The sequence below is a fragment of the Sander lucioperca genome, chromosome 2, assembly GCF_008315115.2.
Source record: "Sander lucioperca isolate FBNREF2018 chromosome 2, SLUC_FBN_1.2, whole genome shotgun sequence".
Classification (NCBI taxonomy): domain Eukaryota; kingdom Metazoa; phylum Chordata; class Actinopteri; order Perciformes; family Percidae; genus Sander; species Sander lucioperca.
The window spans coordinates 43,115,302-43,134,417 of record NC_050174.1 but is presented as its reverse complement, the minus strand read 5'-3'; the positions used below and the strand labels follow the sequence as shown (position 1 = coordinate 43,134,417).

General features: G+C 41.6%; 3 protein-coding genes across 7 annotated transcripts in view; all 3 read right to left on the bottom strand.

Moving 5' to 3' along the window:
• The window catches only part of si:ch73-138n13.1 (titin homolog), a 36,437-nt gene extending 31,930 nt beyond the window's left edge, over positions 1-4,507 (bottom strand). For 3 of the 4 annotated variants that reach the window (XM_031300775.2, XM_035998277.1, XM_035998274.1), the window contains exons 1-2: positions 4,276-4,507; positions 2,456-2,549 (exon numbers count right to left, since the gene is read on the bottom strand). The gene's annotated coding sequence lies outside the window, so the exon portion shown is untranslated. Of the gene's footprint in view, positions 1-2,455; positions 2,620-4,275 lie in introns of all 4 variants that reach the window. The other variant, XM_035998271.1, reaches the window with a different exon arrangement.
• Positions 4,508-5,315: 808 nt separating this feature from the next.
• On the bottom strand, positions 5,316-16,011 carry rnf10 (ring finger protein 10). The gene is made up of 17 exons (XM_031300776.2): positions 15,455-16,011; positions 14,470-14,654; positions 14,083-14,288; positions 13,912-14,002; positions 13,612-13,796; positions 13,318-13,454; positions 12,860-13,014; positions 10,902-11,027; positions 10,470-10,710; positions 9,279-9,412; positions 8,933-9,050; positions 8,737-8,838; positions 8,505-8,642; positions 8,278-8,369; positions 8,075-8,132; positions 6,592-6,759; positions 5,316-6,475 (listed from the first exon to the last, which is right to left on the bottom strand). Exons 1-17 carry the CDS (start codon positions 15,615-15,617, stop codon positions 6,402-6,404), a joined length of 2,373 nt encoding a protein of 790 aa, XP_031156636.1. The 5' UTR covers positions 15,618-16,011; the 3' UTR covers positions 5,316-6,401.
• A 319-nt stretch (positions 16,012-16,330) lies between these two features.
• pop5 (POP5 homolog, ribonuclease P/MRP subunit) lies at positions 16,331-19,062 on the bottom strand. Of its 2 annotated transcripts, XR_004105110.2 has the most exons (6): positions 18,910-19,061; positions 18,681-18,823; positions 17,519-17,668; positions 17,056-17,139; positions 16,668-16,856; positions 16,331-16,613 (listed from the first exon to the last, which is right to left on the bottom strand). XR_004105110.2 is itself a non-coding variant. In XM_031300816.2 (5 exons), exons 1-5 carry the CDS (start codon positions 18,927-18,929, stop codon positions 16,747-16,749), a joined length of 507 nt encoding a protein of 168 aa, XP_031156676.1. In that variant the 5' UTR covers positions 18,930-19,062; the 3' UTR covers positions 16,331-16,746. The 2 variants fall into 2 exon arrangements, 1 of the variants encoding a protein (XP_031156676.1); XM_031300816.2 differs by having other exon boundaries at positions 16,331-16,856; positions 18,910-19,062.
• Positions 19,063-19,116: the final 54 nt, after the last annotated feature.

Here is a 19,116-nt window from a genome sequence, read left to right as displayed (position 1 = left end):
AAAAGGCAGTTGGACTGATCAGTCTCCCCGAGTTGGTCAAAAAAAATGCCTCGGAACACACCGAAGCGACGAGACGTAATACGCGTCTATAACAGCAGGCGGCGCTAATATTGTATTGTCACCCAAAAAATTTAAACCGGCAGCTGATTGGACGAACGCGTCACGTGGATCTGGCTGCTGCTTCCGGATTTTGGATTTTTCAACCGGCCATTACTGGCGACTCATTCAGAATAGGATCTCATATTGTACTAAAATAGTTCACCGAAACGTGTTTCTGAAAACACTTTAAGCGAGAAATAGGCCATGCGGTTGCTGAATCTGTCTTCATTTCAGATCGACAAAGGTCAGATTAAAAGATTTTCGTCAGATTTTGAGAGGCTTAGTCACGCTCATCCCGCTCGCCATTTCCGGGTGAGTCCCGACTGCCCCGACTGAAGGCCGACAGCTCCTCCAACGGACGACGGCACGGAACACACCGAACAGACTCGAGTCACTGACCTCGCCAGATTATCGGCCCGGTGTGTAGCTGTCTTAACAAAAGCACACGTGCTGGATAGCTGAATAAGGGTCGATACAGTTTATCAGTTACTGTTTTTTGTCATCCATATTTACATCAATAGACCTTTTTTAAATAAAAGACATTTTGATATGTCACAGTAGGAAAAGCACAGGCGTAAGCAGTACAATTAATGATGGGTCCTGGTATTATGCATGCTGGCTCATTGTCACACTGTATTACTAGGGCACTTGTATAGAACAGAGCCATTGTTATTGTCGTTAGTAACACGTGCTTTTCCTTCTACGACAAGTCAAAAAGTCTGCTGTGAAAAAAAGGCCTATTAGGTTAACAATCAAAACTGTACATACACATTAATATGTATGTGTGTGTGTGTGTGTGTGTGAGAGCATGGGGCGGGGAGGGATGGGGGTTAGTAACATGTGGGGGTTAGTAATCTTACTGTGTTCGTTTATTCTAGTTCTTTATTCTTATTTTATTTAGTTATTCTTTATCCATTTATCTATCTATCTATCTATCCATCTATCTATCTATCTTGCATTTACATGTTTGTACTCTCACTTTATTTCTGTACAAATCGCTGCAATTTTGGAAATCTGCAAAGTTTACTGTCACTATTGAGATACATTGCACGCTACCCACTAGTCTGGCTATCACCAGACCAAGCTCAACCTTTTAAGATTGTACATTAGTCTGGGGAGTCTGCTCTGTATTTTCTACTGCACAAGAGGCGTGATCAACGGGCATAGTTCAAATGACTCTGTACGCAATTGGATAGTCCTTCAACCAATCAGACCAACGATCCGGGTGACGTAGCAGCGACAGCGGCATCAACGGGTTGCTGTGCTTCGGTGGCCCGGCTTGTTGAATGTAAACAAGAAGCTGCTTGGTCGCTTCTCTATCGTCATCGTGTTAAACCCGCCAATAGCGCGCCAGGTGGATAAGCCAGTTTTGTGATTGGTTCCCGCAAATTTTGTAACGGAAGCAGGATAGAAAGATGTACAGGTTTTCCAGCCTGAGCTGCAGGGCGAAATCAAATCGCCGGCAGATCGGGCTGGGTTTACCCAGTCTAGCTACCCACCCCCTTTTTTTTAGATTAAAGAAAGAAAGAAAAAGAAAAAAATCTATAATTTCCTATGAAGACCCTCTTTACTGTAGACATTTTGAATCAACAAATCAGCCCCTTTTGCATAATTGATACGTTTCTGCGGCTACGACGGCTATTTACATGTGTTCCTGTATTTTTACATACACTATGTTTGTTTGGCTACATACTTTGCATACTCTTTCAGTAAATGCTGGTGGCTCAATGTTTTGTTCTAAAATCAATAACTGTATATAATTATAATGTATAAGTTTACTATGTTTCTTTATCTTTGTTCTGTACTAATGCAAAAGAAAGCATTACTGGAGCCTGGAATCAGTACAATTTTTGCCTCTGCTTGACCTTCGTGCATCACTAAGCTGAATTACTAGCGCAGTCAGGACTGTGCACCTTTAAGGTGGATCCTGAGGCAGGGGAGGGGCGTGACAACAGTACAATGTCATGGTTTTCATTTCCATGTTGTTGTAACACAGGCAAATCAGGCTCAGGCAGTAAATGGGGGATTCCACTGCAAACTCACACCAGACTGTCATTTAAGATTCAGCTCCTCCCCTAATGAACTTTCACATGCTTGTGTTGACTCTATAATCCAAAACATCTCTATAGTCACACACTATGACGATAATCAGTTGTATCAGTTGCTTCTAAAGTGAAAAAACGAAGATAGAAAACATTACAACTCAAGCACATCTGTATTAGCCCTTTAAGAGACTTCTTCACGTCTGATAATGCGTTCCACATGCTGCTGTGTCGAGATTTTTCACTGTACAGATCAGCAACAGCTCTTGTGGGGAAAAAAATATTGCTGTGGGGATAATGCCAGCATATCATACCTGACCAGATGTCCACCGTCTGCTGTAGAGCTCTGGCTTCTGTTGTAACCAAGCAGCGATTTCATATCACAAAGGGGGAAGGAGTTGAAGGAGCCTTAAGAGGAACACACTTTGTGTCAACAAAGCACACAAGCTTTCACTGGTCGAGACTGCTGCGATTAAGGCTGTGGAGGAGAAATCACGGCACAGCTGCTACGGGGCTGTCCAAACACTTCACTGTGGCGTTCTCACACCTCCATACAGACACAAAGAGATGATAATGTTTACACTGACACAGAGTTGGGTAAACATAGGCACACCCTTACATTCGAGCTAATGACATATGTCCAGACATACAAAAAACTAAAAAAATGCATAAAGAAAGTCGTTGACTGAATGCTGCTTTATGTATTACTCCCTCTATCACTGCTCACCTGCCATCACTCGCATACTCCAAAATATATCTATAAATTCAATCTGTGCATGTTAGAATTATAATTTTGGTAACAGTAATGTTTGCTGCCCTTTTCTATGTTAGCAATTGTTTTGTTTTTTTGTATGTCTGCTCTTTTTCTGCACATCTCATTTGATGTACATCAACTGATAAGTTATACTAATAACTTTCAACTACTTAGGTCAGGTGTTGATTACATTATTTTTTTATGTATAAATTCACTGTATCAAAAATGGGAATGGAACGACAAGAAAACATGATAACGAGGAAACAGTGACTTGTGCTTGCCTAACAGAGACCGAAAAGTTAGAACTTAGATGTTGACAGGAAACGCCTTCGCTAAGATGGAATGCTAAACATCCACTGTGTGGGTCAGCAGCACAGCAGGGATTAGGAAAGAGACTGCCTTATAGGAGTATTTCACATAATACACATTACAATTTACTACGAACGACAGGAAGTCCAATATCTGTATTATTTCTAGCATGTGATCAGTCAGCATTGAATATTTAAAACGTTTGGCAGGTATCTTTAAGAAGTAGGTGCAGTGAAATCAGAGACATTTCTTTGATTTCTAGCAGGAAGCACATACAGAAGGAGAGTAGGGCTCAGAGTGTTACTATCAACCTGGTTCAGCCAGTTATATAGACATAGGGCAACATAAGACAATAGACAAGAATGTATCTCTCGAGTAAGTTTTGCCTGCTGTCATCCAACAATACTTTAAGCAGAGTTTAACAAGTCTGTGATATGTATCAGTATTAATAAGGACATGATCCGGTAGATTAAGGTAAGGTTTTTCGGCTTTGTTGCCATCAGAAAGTAGTCTTTAAAAAAAAGGGGCAAGCACAATGAAACTTGACTGTAAATGTGCCATAGTTAAATAAAAGGCAAAGTTGAATGCGTACCTGTCAAATGCTACATAACGTTAGGCAATGCGTTCCATGCAGATCATTTGCAGATACGTTGAAGTGAATCAATATAACTTTACAACAGTTATGATTTTCTAGAATGGCTGTTTCCATTGAAATCAGTCCGTCTCAGTGTAGTATTTGCAACAAGTGTTAGCTCTCCCTCCAGTCCTGCCGCGGACAGCACCGGCGGTCCAATTGAGCAAAGACAGAGTTGGCCTGCTCAGAACACGAGTGCATTTAAAGCACAGAAACTATCCTCACGTACTGAATGTCCACAATGCGTTCAGAACAAACGTAGAGTTCAAACTGTCTAATGATACCGGAGACTTCAAATAAGAGGAAAGATAAAGGCATCAACAGCTTGCTGGCTAGCAACGTTAAGCTAACAACTCAAGAAGCTGGACTCGCAAAATGGAAACACTGACTGAACCTGTCTTTTGCTGGCTGCTTCATCCGCACTGGAGACAACTTACCAAATGAGAAAGTCAGTTTTGCCTCTTCTTTTGTCGAAACGACTTCAAACACAACACATCTTTCCAATTGAGAGGAACAATTACGAGTCGTGACAGTTGGTTAATACGGGGGCTAGCAGAGTAGCTAACTTAAGGCTATCCCGTCTCAGGTTGCAGTGTTGTTGACAGGCTAGACTAGTCAGCGCTGAACAAGCCGACTGACTAGCCTCTAAACCACTGTCAAGTGAGCCAGCACGACATATGTGTTCCGGTTATTACTTTCAAAATAAAGCAAAGCACAAACATAAACTGAACTAACGTTGAAGCCAAAGTAGTATTTTTGTGTATTTGTTTGCCTAAATGTACATACGTCGACGAAGGAGTCACTTGTAATCTATATAGGACTTTTTTTTGGTGAGTAGCCAAAATTAACCTTATACAGTCTATGGGTACAACCTATGTATTTTAAAAGGCAAATCACCCAGACTTCCGGGCTGATGTAGAGCTGAATGTGGATAACTTTTTTCTTGAAACTACACTGGATAATGCGATTGGGCGACAATTATCCCATCCCAGCTATATAGAAATAATAGGCCATTTTCAAGAAAATTGCCCGTTGGGACTGTCTGTTTCAAAAAGCTGAATAAAATAAATAAATAAAAAAATCCAGCTAATGCCTGTCTGACTGATTGACCTGTTGTTAAATGAACAAGAAACCCACATAATGAATGTATTTTAATAGTCTTATGCATTTTATTCATGTCTCGCTTGGCATTAACCAGGCATTCAATCTAACACTGACTCTGTGGCTGATGATAGATTGCACTATTAAGACATCAGGCTTGTCAGGACTGCCCTCATGTGGAGAAAACTAAATACTACATCAAAATATGGCAACCAGTTGCCAGGTTGGCAAGGTTGGTAGAGCAGGCGCACGTATGCCTGGACGCACCAGGTGACTTCTAGTGTTTTGACCTCATACTATGATCCTTTATTATCCTTGGCATTAGCTAATAGCAGTATCAGACAGACAGTTCCTTGATTGTGCATAATTGTTTATTCATAATTGTTTATTCATTTCCACAGACTTAAACTTGCTCAAAATTAAAGGTGAATTAAAGAACCCTTAAACAAAACAAATTTCCAATCCACTTCTCTTCAGGTTTCAAAGCATTCTTTAAATGTCAGCAATTCTCTAATTTCACACATTTTCCAACACTGAAATTAATCTGGGGGAGTAATGTTAAAAGTTAGTAAGACCTTTTACAACAGAAGATGACAGGAGAAATGAGAAGAAAAGTGCGTACTTGTGGTTTAATCACGCAGAATATACTGGAGTTCTGTTGAACCAACAGACCTCTTCAATCTCTTTAATACAATACTGTGTTTTCACTTCCTCACAATGGTATTATATGTATTCATGTTGTTACAAAAAATACCATGGTACTGATCTCAATCCTAAAAATCTATCCTCTTGAAAAGGTTGATCAAGCTCAAACTAGCCCAAATGTGATAAAACACTGACATGTATTAGTTTCCATAGCTATTCTAAGCTGAAATCACACATTGATGTCTGAGCGCTGAGCATCTTGGAAAGATTTAAAAAAAAAAAAAAGGTGCAACTTACCTGCAGCTGGCTGACTGCAACTCTAATATAAAGCACCCAGAGTTATCGTATCAATATTACTCATGGATCCTAGATGCTCAGGTTCAACTTCAGGAAAGTTGGACATCATACAGCAAAACACTGTGATACAAGTCAGGTATCTGGAAGCCATGGAAAGCCTAAAGCATACATAATGAGAGCCCACAGCTTGTTATATCCCTTGCTTTACTTCTCAATAAAAATGTTACCAATATGGCCTTCAGTGGGACTTTGGGAGGTGGCTGCAAAGCTTTGACCTAGTTGTACAACCAAAAAATGTATGTACATTTAATGTAAATTAAACGGATGGCATGTCAACCCAAAACGGATCAAGCCCATAGAACTATGACTAAAGCAGCATGAACTATGGCTACATACTAAAACCTTTTTTTTTCCCCATAGCTTATAGATCTAAGAAAGATCTGCATGGAAGTAAAAAACACAAGCAGTGTGAAGAGCAACTCAAAGAAACTTAATATGAATAAATGAACTTCAGTGTTGTCTACTTTGTGTGAACCATGGATGTGCTGAACAGAAGTTTTTGCTTTTTCTTCTTCTTCTTTCCTCCTTTCTCATCTGAAAGACAAGACACCAAGGATGAGCGCAAGTTTGAAAACAAACGCCTCAGCTTTAAATAGACGGCCACATTTTAAAGTTACTAGATACAGCGTAAGAGTGTTAAGATGCCGGACCTGGGTCAACCACAGGTTGCGGAGGAGCAGAAGCAGCACCGTTGTCCAGCTGCAAAAGTGCCTTCTCAAAGGCCTGGCTGAAGGAGTTCTGGAAGCTGGGCACGGGGACGCGGTCCGACCCGTCGCTCTCTCCGTCGCTGTCAGCTGCTGGAGGAGCTAGCAGTTGATCTGCAGGACACAAGACAGACTTCAGGAAACCTTCAGGGAGTTACACTGCTCAACAGCCGTAAAAAAAAAAAAAAAAAAAAAAAAACTAAATCAGGCTTTATACACACAAAGCTCCAGAGGCCTGTACTACGAATCAAGATCAACATGAAGAGCAAACTATAATTCTACATAAATATGAAGGACACGGTTTTACAGGCTAAAAGCAATACAGTCACTGCTTCCTAAAACAGGAAGGAAAGCTGGCAAAAAAATAGCCGACGCTGTTATGTGTAAATCACAACGCTTATCAATATCACTTCCCCATCAGTCAGGCACAACAAGATCTGACCATAATTACACTTCCATAAACTGCCGTTGCTTTAGCTTATTATTTCAGTTGCAACCCTGGCAGTGGTAAGCGATCGTGAGAGCAAATAAAAAAAAATATAAAAACATAATTCAAACCGATGTGTGGCATTGGCAACGCACGGCTCAACAAGCCGACAAATACGTAATTCTCTGCGCTGAAAATCTATATATTTCATGAAGATACCCATCAGAGAATGTTAACGGGGTTGTCGGTCTCCAAATGTTTGAACTTTTATGCCTCTCTCTCATATCTAAGAACGTTGACGCCGTTATCAATTGAGTATTGATTGGTCAGTAGGCGGTGCTTTTACACCGGTTGATCTCTAATCAACAACATAACCTGCTCCCGAGCAGGTTAGGTGTTCAGCTAAGTTACCACGGCGATTGAACCCGGTAACAAGTGAGCCACTGTCGTGATACACAAAACCCTGGGTTGAACCTGAAGTTACCTCGTTAACGCCAAATCTTGCTTCGTAGTACAGGCCTCAGTTCTTTCACCTTATCAGTACATGCTACATGTACTAACCAACACATGCTGTACAACTGTATAACTGACACAAGCACCGTGATGCATTTTTACGGTAAGATTTTGCCTTTAATACCGAATTTTTATCTCAAAATTAGCTCTCGGTTCACGTAGGATCAATTTGTTTGTTACTTGGTATTCCAGTTGACAGCAAGGTGGGCTGTTACTGTTGCCATTATTTTAGCTGTTCCAATGAACTTTGGGCTCATTGCTGCAACCCACTATTTTTTTTGTGTAGAGTCATCTAATCCATGCAGGAACTACAATGTTAACAATGCATGTCTACACATGATCTCTACAGAACTACAGAGACCAGTGAATATATCATTTTGTCTTGACCTTTCAATTTCATGCAAGTACCACAAGTTTCTCAATCTCTTTTTTGTTTTAATTGTAGCTTTACATTTTCAAGTCACCACAACATTTACAATATTGCACTACCTTTCTTTGGAGTGATCCTGGGCCCGGCATCACCTCTGGCCTTCCCATCTCTCAGCATCTATACAGGACATAGGACCACGTCAAGTATACAAGTTATGTGCTACAACATTAGCGCTTCATTTCTGTGATGCATTTCCCTTATGACATCTCAATCTTCTCTCAATATGTTGCTAATTTGGCATTGGTGCGTTTGCCATACACACCTGTGCAAAGGACATACAATGGGAGTCATCCTCCACACTACCCACAATGGGTGAAGAGCTTTGCCCATTCAGACTTGGGAATCTCATCCCATCTAAAACAACAAAAGGAATGCTTAGCTCACAATGCCTTAATTAAGCATTTGAACGCCTAAATATAATCCATAAACAGCCAGAGATTCAATGTATAGCACTGAAGCATAACTTGCTGAGGAAGGCGCTGCTCTTACCAGAGGAAGGACTGCAGCTGAGGGGTGAAGAGGGAGCAAATGTGAAGTCGGGCTGCATTGGGAGGCTGCTGTTGTGAGGAGGAGACCCGAATGCTGGGAAATGCTGAAGGTTCTCCAATCCAATATGCACCTCGGGATCTGGGGAGGGGCACACGAGCACAAATACAGACCTCAGTCTGATATCTCTGAGATTTGCTACATTTTGAGTTGTGACCCGAGTAGCTGTACTTACATTTACCCTGCTTCTTGTTCTCTTCAATTTCAATTCGCTTCTCTCTGCGCTTCTCATCCCTTACTTTCTTCTGCCTCAGGCGCTTTCTCTTCTCCAAGTCATCTAATAGTTTGGAGGACAATGTGTACGATCATCAGTTACAATCTTAGCTACATTTGCAAATTCAAATTCTGAAAAACAGGCAAAGTGTGCCGACCTGCAAACGTGTCCAGAGTTTCTTTGGACAGGATTGGTGGCTGTAGGGCTAACTCACAGATGCTGAACTCGCACGTGAGTGGCAGATGAGCCAGATAGCGATGCCGACGACGGATCTCCTGCAGAGCCGTGCATGGAAAATCCGTTAAAGCAACAAAACCGTTTGCCATTTTTAAATATTTAAAGTTATGACTTAAGCAGACCAACAGAATACTGGTTACAGGAGTAGATTGTAAACGCAGTTTTGGGGAGAAGAAAACACCCATCGTGCTCTCTGCTGAAACAGCTACACCAAAACGATCTGAATAGCATGCGACTTGCGTTTCCTGTTTCCTTGTTTTGCTGACCTCAGTGACTGTGTGTCCCACTATCTCCACCACTGTGGCAGTGATGGAGTCCGGACTGGCCTCCAGGCTGCCGTATTCGCGCAACAGACAGCGTACATTCACAGGATGCAGGAACATCTGCTGGCAGTCATCAGCTGGAGGGAGAGGAGAAGGTAATGAGGAAAGGTTTTTAGTCAACACTGAAACTTAACAATAGGGAGGGTAGAAAAACTAAAAGCCCATACAGCCAAGAAAAACAGGCTTCCTGCACTTTTAAATGGACAGACTCCCAAGACCCCCTTCATTGTTTCATTGACTAATATGTTTAAGATTTTCCAGCTATGTTGTAAGTATGTTAACATGACTTCATTCTGATTTTTACTAACCAAACGGGATTTGTCCGCTTTTTACGAACAGCCGATTTGTCCCATGTCTTACTAGATTCAACTTAGTTGGGTCTTATGTAATCAGGAAGTTAGCAAATTAGTTTTCTTAAAATCTGGGTAAAGTGTTATTAAACATTCAGTTAAATCTGAATGACTTTGCTTGTGTTTATACGAATGCGTAATTATTAGACTGAAAGCACTAAGAGAGCTTGTGGAATGTTGCAAACTCATGTCACTCACACAGGGTGATCGAAATGTTTAGTAGTACCGTAGTTTTTTTTAAATTTATTTTTTATATATAGTAGGGGAGGGGTTTTGTTAAGGATGACTCCAGTGCGTCATCGAACCATGATTTAAGGCCACCCAAAAATTCTGGACACAGAAATGGTGAAAAATAGAGCAAAGGTTTAGCTCCACAAATCAGTACTACACACAGCTTAACACATTCTTTTTTCCAGATTTGCCAGATGATTTCGGTAGGTAGGGGAAACCTTAAAGGTCTTTTACACTAGACGCATCTAAGGTGGCGCGCGCCATCGTGACGTCAAAATGACTTAATATCCTGCTGGCGCGCCCAATTTATGCAATGCTGCTGCCAGTTCTGCCGTTGTTTACCTTTTTCTTCTTCTTCTAGACCGTAGAAAGAGCAACGTCTGTAGCCTTTGCTCATTAGCGCCACCTCTGTTTAGGAGAAGACTGCAACTAGTGTCGCCGGCACCAACGCGGGTATAAATAGTCACGGCGATCCCATGACGTCACATTTGCACGCGCCAGCTGGGCTGCGTCTAGTGTATAAGACCCTTTACATGGCAAAGGAATTACCCACCTTGGTAGAAATAGTAGAACGGTCCGTGCACCACGCTGGTTGAAGGGCGGCCCGACTCTGCCTGACTGGCAGGGCTCTCCTCATCAGGCTGGGGCTCCGGGGCTGCATCCATCATAGCCTCTGGAGGCTCCTCCAGCACACTCTCCAAAATACTTTCAGGGATGGCTGGCAGCTCCGCAGCCGCGTCCTCTGGGACCTCCGCCACCTCGTCATCAAATGCAGAGCTGTACTGCAGCACAGGCTACAAAAGGAAAGGAGACAGACACCTCTTACTAATCACAAGTACAGTAATACCCATAATAAAAAGTAAGAACATGCAAGAAAAGTAGAAGCTACAACGTTGGGGAAAGAACATGCAAGGAAAATGATTTGATCCCATCGTACAATATTTTTAAACAAGAATGTTGAAAAAGACGCATTTTTAAGACTCACCTTGGTGCTGCTAGAAGTAGTAACCACTTCCTCCACAGGAGAAGAAGGTTCTTCCAGAGTCAGAGAGGACAGGTCGAGGCTGTCGCCTACATTTGCCTTCTGCTGCTTCAGCATTTCCTCTCGCTCCTAAACCATAAAGACATTAGCTTAAAGAGCTAAATATCAGTCTACATCTATGTATGGCTAGTTTATAAGCCATAAAGTAGGTTTCATATTACACCTGGATACACGCAATAGAAAAATTAATCGATTTTACATTCAGCGGCATCTCTCTTTTTTTTTTTTTTTTTTTTTTACCTGCTCGATTTACATATGTTGAATGCGCTCATTTCATACAGTGACTTCTTTTGTCTATTGTGTACTTGTCTATAGGGCTGGCCCCGAATATTCGAATATTCGTTCGGTGGGTTGGTATTCGATTTGAAAATTTGACATTCGAATATTCGTTTCTTTTTTTTTTGCACAACCTGGCATCCCCCTCCAAACGGTTCTCATTCGCGCTTGAATATGTTCGAAATATAATACTCTTTTACATTTTTAAAAATGTAATTACAAAATATCAGACAGTAATCAGACGTTAGCGTCATGGACTCATGGCAGTGCGCTACCCCCCTGGCTCGTTATGAACGCTAATCAGCACATCTGCGTTCATCAACCACCAGAACCGGACTCTGTGTGTGTGTGTGTGTGTGTGCGCGCGCGTGTGGGTGTGCAGAGAGAGAGAGAGAGAGAGAGAGATTAACATTTCAGCAGAGGTGTTCACTTTCATACAGGTTTAGTGGCTCGACGGTTAACGGGGAAGTAGGGAATTTGATTCGCGGAGTTATTTTGGCGACTTAATTAACCCGACCCAGGGTGAGTCTGATGAAAACTGATGTATCTGCCTGGTTCAACTCTGAGATTTTCTCACATTGCACCGCTATGTGAAGGAATAATCTCCGAGATTAGGCTACGTTATGTTCTGTCAGCTCACAGCAATTTAATACAATAAGCAGGAAAAGAGTCCGTCCGTCCGTCCGTCCGTCCCCCCCCGCGCTGTTCTAAAGCGTTCTGCATGTGGTGTAGGGCTGGTCCGAATACCATTTTTTGAGCTTCGAAGCTTCGGTAGTAATAAGCATCGAATATTCGGAGAGAGGACATATTATTATCTCTCTATAAATTGCAGGAACGTCTTTCGGTCTGTCTGGGTTTTATGCGAATATCTCTCGAACCGTTAGTCCGATGGTCCAGCCCTAATGTGGTGTCTGCTGATGTGCAAGTTACCGTCCCCCCAAACACGGGACACACATACTGTATACAGATACGTCTCGCTTTATAAGATAAATAGCCTGCCTATAAGTGGCATCACGCTCTGTCTGCACTTGTTGTGTGGTTGTGCTTTGCATGTGTGAGATTCTGAAAAGTCCTTAAATTCGGGAATTGTTCGTTTATTCAAAGTCAAAGACAGTCCAAAGTAGTGCAACTTTGCCCATTTTTGTTGGTCTGAGGTGTATGCCACATTGTAGCTGCCAAAGCTCCGCTGCTCTCTGTCTCTGGTCCTCAGGGTGAGAGGGGGAGTGGCCAGCGGCTAGAGCGGCAAAAGCCAATGTGTGCTTCTTTTAGCGATATATATTTAACGATATCTTTTGCATTTATAATCCAAACAACGTCAAACTTGGCACTGCACTTACTCGTGCCCGTAGCAAGACACATGTCAAGTTTGAAATCCATCGGACCAACGGTTCGAGAGATATTCGCATAAAACCCAGACAGACAGAAAGACGTTCCTGCAATTTATAGAGAGATAATAATATGTCCTCTCTCTGAAGCTTCGAATATTCGATGCTCATTACTACCGAAGCTTCGAAGCTCAAAAAATGGTATTCGGACCAGCCCTACTTGTCTATTGCTTAATTTATGACTACAGACAAAATAACCTAATTGTTTGGTGCCACAGAGAGGCATGTAGCTTCAGTTACCTGCAAAAGACAGAGGGCGCTCTGGATGAAGCAGCCTTGGGCGTCCCCTTCCTGGCTGAGCTGAGCCTCCAGGGCAGCCTTTTCCTCGGCCACCAGGCTCAGAACCTGCGTCGGGGAGGTCAGCAGCAGCTTGGAGTACGGGCTGAGACTTGCATCTAGAAAAACATGCGTCATCACACGTTGAATGGGAAGTAAGGGAATCGTCCCGCTTTGGGAGATATACATGCACAGAACACAGAACTGAAAAAGTAGAAAGTGGTTCTCTTGTATCTTCTGTCTACAAGAGACAGTAGGAAATCTTCCAAAAACATAACCCAACATGTTTGAGGACATAAACAAGTCTGTATGCAGCCGGGGCTATAGAATTTCTGTCAGCCATTTTAAAATCATTTTGAAGACCATGATGCTTAAAAAGGAAATCAACCATCTCTTTCATAAACAAGGTGCCTGTCTCTCACCTCCGAAGCGAACAGGCTCTTCCACCTTCACCCACTGAGAGCTAGGCATGGCCACCAGAGCCCCCTTTTCCCTCCGCATCAAGCGCATGGTGATTACGTCACCAGCCACATACTGCCGGGTCTCCATAGCAACCACACTGCAACAAGAAACCAATCATCATGACACTAAACCAAACCAAAATAAATTAAACCGCTGCTCTGTGAAGGTGTCAGTGTTTTTCCCATGTTAAGCCTTCTAAAAGAAATATGTAACCCTCTCCTACTGCTGTCTTCTTTTTTTTTTTCCTCATTTACCTCTTCAGGTCAGCGGTTTGAACCGCCTCGTAGCAGATAGGACACTTGGACCAGCTCTTGTCACTAAGAGACAGGTAGTGCAGCATGCACGGCCAGCAGAAGATGTGTCCACACCGGGTGATGCGGGCTGACAGAGGAGGGTAGAGGCAGATGGGGCAAGACGGCACCTCGTGACTGTAGATGCGCTGCAGATGTGCACAAATGGATTGTCATCGCGAGCATCAGTATGTAATTGAATGCAGTCTTTAGTTCTTATACACATGTAATGGTAGCACTGCTCGGCAGATGACAGGCACTCACCACTTGCTGCACGCAGTCCCAGTTGACCAGAGTGTCTGGATCAGTGAAGTGAGCCTTGTAGTCCTGGTCATCAGTCACCACAAACTGGCAACTGAAAACACTCAAAGTTAGGCAACTCCCACATGTTAGGTATCGGTTTCATGTTCTGTATTGTATGGACGGGCTGCTTACTTGGCCTGCAGAAAAAGCTCCTTGTTGAAGGGCTTGTGCTTGTGGCCCCATTTGTTTCGGCGGCCCCAACCGGAGGGGCCTCCATCTCCGAAGCCACCATTACCTCCACGCGGTTCAAAGGAGAAGTTCAACAGGTGGTTGAGGCTGATTTTTTTCGGTCCAGCAAACTGAGCCGGGCTAAACTCAGCCCGGCGTGTCTCTGCTACCTGGAGAGGCAGATAAGAATCTGTAAAGCATATTTGAACTTAAACCTTGATGCTGTGCTTGTTCTCAAAGTTCTGAAATGGTGATGAGAGCTTCCTTATTACTCATTGCTGAAATGTTTTCACATTTAAAAAAATAAAAATAAAATAAGGGTAATCCTTAGAATAGAAGAATAATACCAACCTCCTCACGTCGTCCTCCACCTGTAACTCCATACTGTCGTCCTCCACCTCTCTGAGGGGGTCTCTTGTCAAAATTCTTGCTTTTCTGTGAATTGGTGTGACGAGTGCCTTGGAAACTGTCGGTTTTGGGACAGGAGGGCTCACGCTTGCGGCTGTAGCGCTTGGAGCCTCCATTATTTTTTCCTTCTGTTAAAAAAAAAAACATTAAAAAAAATCAACATGAATACAGTAATATTATCCTTCAATAATACATCTTCACTTTGCAGATACGTGATTTGTAAGTTCTTAACCAGAAAGTAGGGGGGGAAAGTATAGGGAACTTTGTAACCTGGTTATGTAGACATGTAAACATACTTAAATTAGTTGCTATGGGTAAAAATGAGACCTTCTGTACACTTTAACCACAGCTGCTAAAACTGATGTGGGCAACCCGCATACAGCACATTGCAGAATTAAACACTAGGTTATGCATTTTCTAACTTCAAGGTGGTGGAGTTTACCATTTTTTGAAGCCAAGAAACACTTCCATACATCTATAGGAAACATTGTTACTCTCCAAAAGCAATAGAAAGGATTTAAAAAAGTGTGCATGAGACTAAAAAAACTTGTAAACATTCAGAGTGGCCTCACTGAACGGTCACATAATTAGATTGGTATGTAAATTGAACAACTAGCTAGCTAGAGGTAAAACTTTATTTTTGCAGAAGTTGACAGTTAAAATGGGTCTGTTGTCTCTCTGTATAATGCAAATGACAACTGTGGTGAATAAATACAGGGCAAATGGTATTACAAATGGGGAAATAGTAGCTCCAGTTCTGACTGTGGGCCAAGTGTTTTGACAGCGACGTCAGCCAAACGAGATAAACAAGCTCTGCGCTACTGCTAGGCCCCAGCAGGCCGTGTGTATCTGTGGGTGCAGATGTTGTGTTTGACAGACCCGAATTAATATTACTGTAACGTTATGTTGTGTACGGAGGAACGTTCACCTGTTTTAGGTTTAGAATCTCCCGGTGTTGGGCCTGTGGAGCTGGAACGGGGTGGAACCTTGGTGTTGGTGCTGCTGTTGGGGTTTTTCTCCATGTTTGTTTCCGTGCGGTGAGCGGTTCTGGGGCCGAGCTCCGGGTAGAGAGCCGCTGAGCTCTCTAGCATCAAACGGAAAAACGAAAGGGGAAAGCGGGCTGCAGTGAGTGCGGGTCAGGCGACGAAGGCCCTGGTTCATTTCTGTCAAACGCGGAGACCCCATCACGGTGACATCTTGACAATAAAACAACCAGAGAAAAAATAAGAGACACGATTTCGGCGTCTCAAGTTATGGAGGCTGTTGGAAGAGAGGACGAAAGCTCGCCACGCGGGGCCAAGACCCCCCGAATTTAAGGTTTGTACTTGTTAAGGAAAACAAAATGCCCTTAACAAGGCGTTAAATGTTTTCCAAAAGCTGGAAAACGTGACAATTTAAAGATTATGACCAAGAAATATATCCGCTACAACGAGCTTGCTTTAATGGCGACGGGTCGCCAAACAAGAACCTGAGAGACCCGGATGTTTCTTGTACCGCCTGCAAATCTGTTTAGTAGAGGCCCAGCTAAGTATTGTGGGAAATGTAGTCCTAAAAGCTTTGTCAGCTACGTAATAGGTAATAAAATGGGTTTAGTAAAATATCCGGCCACGACGGTAAGATGCCGTATTGAACCAATGCTTATAGGTTATGCTATATCAGCTGATCGCGATAGAAATGTATCTGTGCATCTTTAATAAAATATTTTCACCAACTTAGTACCACCAATTTTTTTTAATAAATATTTGTCTGGTCTTTATAAGTGTGTGCAGAAGGAACTTTCTAATAACCGGACCAAATACATTACCTTCCAAAACAGTGCTTTAATTTGTAAACAAAACAAAATACAGAGGAGCACAAACCATAGTAGAAATACAAAAGAAGTTAATTAAAAGATAAAAACTGTTTCTTCAGAATGAGAACATAGTCATTATATATATTTATATTTTTGGTGACACTTTCCCAAAAGAACTAAGACATTCTGTTCACGTTAAATACTGACTATCAGGTCATTCTGCCAACCCAAAGTATTTATGTGTGACAAACATCATGTAATGTGTTCCTCTGTTGAAGACTAGCATACAGTCTGTCTGACAGAGACTGAGCAGCTGCAGTTAACCATATTTCCACAGAGTTGGGTACGCATGTCTTCAAATAATATTTTTTCTTTGTATCGGTCCTATAACAGAAATAGTTTGCTGCCTTTTACGGCATGCTGTAAAGTCACTCTTCTTCTTCATCTTCCTCACTCTCTGATTCAACTTCAAATGCTTCCTTGTTTCGTCCTGTTAGGGAGCAGTTTAGAATTGCTTTCTGAACCTGTTGCTTTTCTTCTACAAATAAAAAAAAAAAAAAAAAAAAGAAAGAGAAGGAACTAGTCAGTTGAAATTTCAATACATCATGCAAGTGTCATGTTCAGCACTGGTAAACATTTAAAGTTAATATCAGGACTCTATTATTGAAGAGTGAACAAAAAATAATAATAATTGAGTTCAGTAAGAAGTTTGAATAGCAGTTAAAGAAATCCCTTACCTTCGTTTTTACACTTAGGGAGCATTCGATGGAGCTGCTGGGTGTTGTATCGGATCAGAAACTTCTGACATGTTCTCATTGTTCCTGGAAAAACAAAAAAAACACCTTTAATTAGTGTTCAATTCATATTTAAGATTGTTAAAAGATATGTCTAATTCATTAGAGAAAGGGGGTGGGACTAGAAAAGTTTGTTTATGAACTTCTTCCCACTCCTTTTTGAACATGGGAATTTCTTATTTGAATTACTTATAATAACTTTGGTAGATTGTGCTGAGAAGTACATGTCCTTATTTATCTGTCATTTTAATTTTATGTATGTATGTATGTATGTATGTATGTATGTATGTATGTATGTATATATATATATATATATATATATATATTTTTTTTTTTTTTTTTTTTTTACATGTTCAAATAAATTACTACTACTAAATTATGAAATATGTGTTGATATTTTTCTTACCTCCGACATGCAAACAGTTCAGAAAACAGGAGATCTTCTGCCCACGAGTTTCAATACAGGTTATGAAAGGCAATGCAGACCAGAGGAGTCTGTAACACTTTTTGGGGAAGCGCAGGAATACTATTCCAGTATGAGCATTCAGATATTTCACTAAAAAGGAAAAAAAAAAAAAAAACAGAGAACACAGACCTCGGTCAACAATACCCTGAAAGTACTGTGTGATTAGTGATTCATTCAAGACCAATATCATCGTTGGAGGCCAAGGGGGATACTTAATATTCTCATGTCAGGGCCTCTAAAGAGAACCTGCATCTATTTGTTTTCAGGAAACCTAGACTTGAGTAATATTACTTCAGCACTAAATACCTCCTACTATCTTACAAGCAGTAGCTTGGACATCTACTGAAATGTATGTGCACCTTACTTGAGTACTTCCATTTATGCTACTTCTACCAAATCTCACAGGCAAATATGACCATAGGCTAAGGGTGGAAATCACGATACGATATCATCACGATACTTATGTCACGATGCAATATTGTTGTGATTTTAAACGTATTGCAATATTCCGCAAAATATTGCAATTTATTACCCTTTTTCCAACTTTTCCCAATTTCAAATGATGTCCCCAGAAGGAAACTTTGTCAACATATGTTTTATCTAAAGAGATACATTTCTCTGTTTGTTCATTTCACTCCAATTGTATTGCTGCAAAATGGGATTGTCAAGCGGACAAACTGACCAACAAATAATAATAATAGATCGATACTTGTGTATCGATACAGTATTGCCACGGAAAATATTACGATACTATACTAACTACATTTTACGCCCTTACCTACATCTATTTGACAGCTTTGTTACTACTTACACACATAACAGATTAGGATTTTACATTCAAAACACCTGATGAGTATCTGTTTGGAAAATGTATGATGCGTTGTTATAGATTAAACTACACAACAACATGAAATGGTAATAGCAATCAGGTCAATTTAAACAAAAAAGTAAAAAAATAATATAACAGACTGGGGCCATTCTGCTATGAGTATAGTTCCATAACATTTTCTGATTATGCATCTGCAATTTTATTTTTTGTACTTGTAATGGAGTGTTTTCTGAATTGTGTTTTCTTTTAGTGAAGCATTTAACCACTGCTTACCAGAGAACCTGATGCTGCAGAGAGCTGCCCCATAGTCCCCATGTATGCGGGCCACCGCTGCCTTCACTGTCGCTGCAACAGCTCGGTCATCCAGCAACAACAGGCGGCTCCTGTCTGACACGTTCACTTCGCACAGTAAATACCTACCGACAGAAAAGGTACCGTCAGAAACGAACTGTTAACACAAAATGTGAGCAATGGTAACTTTTACATGAACAGCACATTTTACCTGGACTTCACCCGCACCATTACTGCTTCTTTCTTCTTCCGTGCGAACTTCCGTCAACAAAACTATCGACTACCCGGAGAGTGGCACTAGCGCCACACGGTGGTCATGTTTGCGATGCTGGGTGCATTTGACATTAGACACTGGGTGGACCATAGACTGTATATAAGAAGGGGTGGACAGAGCTTACGAGTTCGTGTTTGCATGAAC

Excerpts from the sequence above, each read along its gene's own strand:
- pop5 (XM_031300816.2), bottom strand. The coding sequence starts at position 18,929 with ATGGTGCGGGTGAAGTCCAG. Across the intron at positions 17,669-18,680 it reads CTGCAGCATCAGGTTCTCTG|TGAAATATCTGAATGCTCAT; the intron begins GTAAGCAGTGGT and ends TTTCCTTTTTAG. Across the intron at positions 17,140-17,518 it reads GAACTGTTTGCATGTCGGAG|GAACAATGAGAACATGTCAG; the intron begins GTAAGAAAAATA and ends TTGTTTTTCCAG.
- rnf10 (XM_031300776.2), bottom strand. The coding sequence starts at position 15,617 with ATGCTAGAGAGCTCAGCGGCTCTCTACCCGGAGCTCGGCCCCAGAACC. Across the intron at positions 13,015-13,317 it reads AGAGCCTGTTCGCTTCGGAG|ATGCAAGTCTCAGCCCGTAC; the intron begins GTGAGAGACAGG and ends ATGTTTTTCTAG. Across the intron at positions 9,051-9,278 it reads TGGGACACACAGTCACTGAG|GAGATCCGTCGTCGGCATCG; the intron begins GTCAGCAAAACA and ends ACGGCTCTGCAG.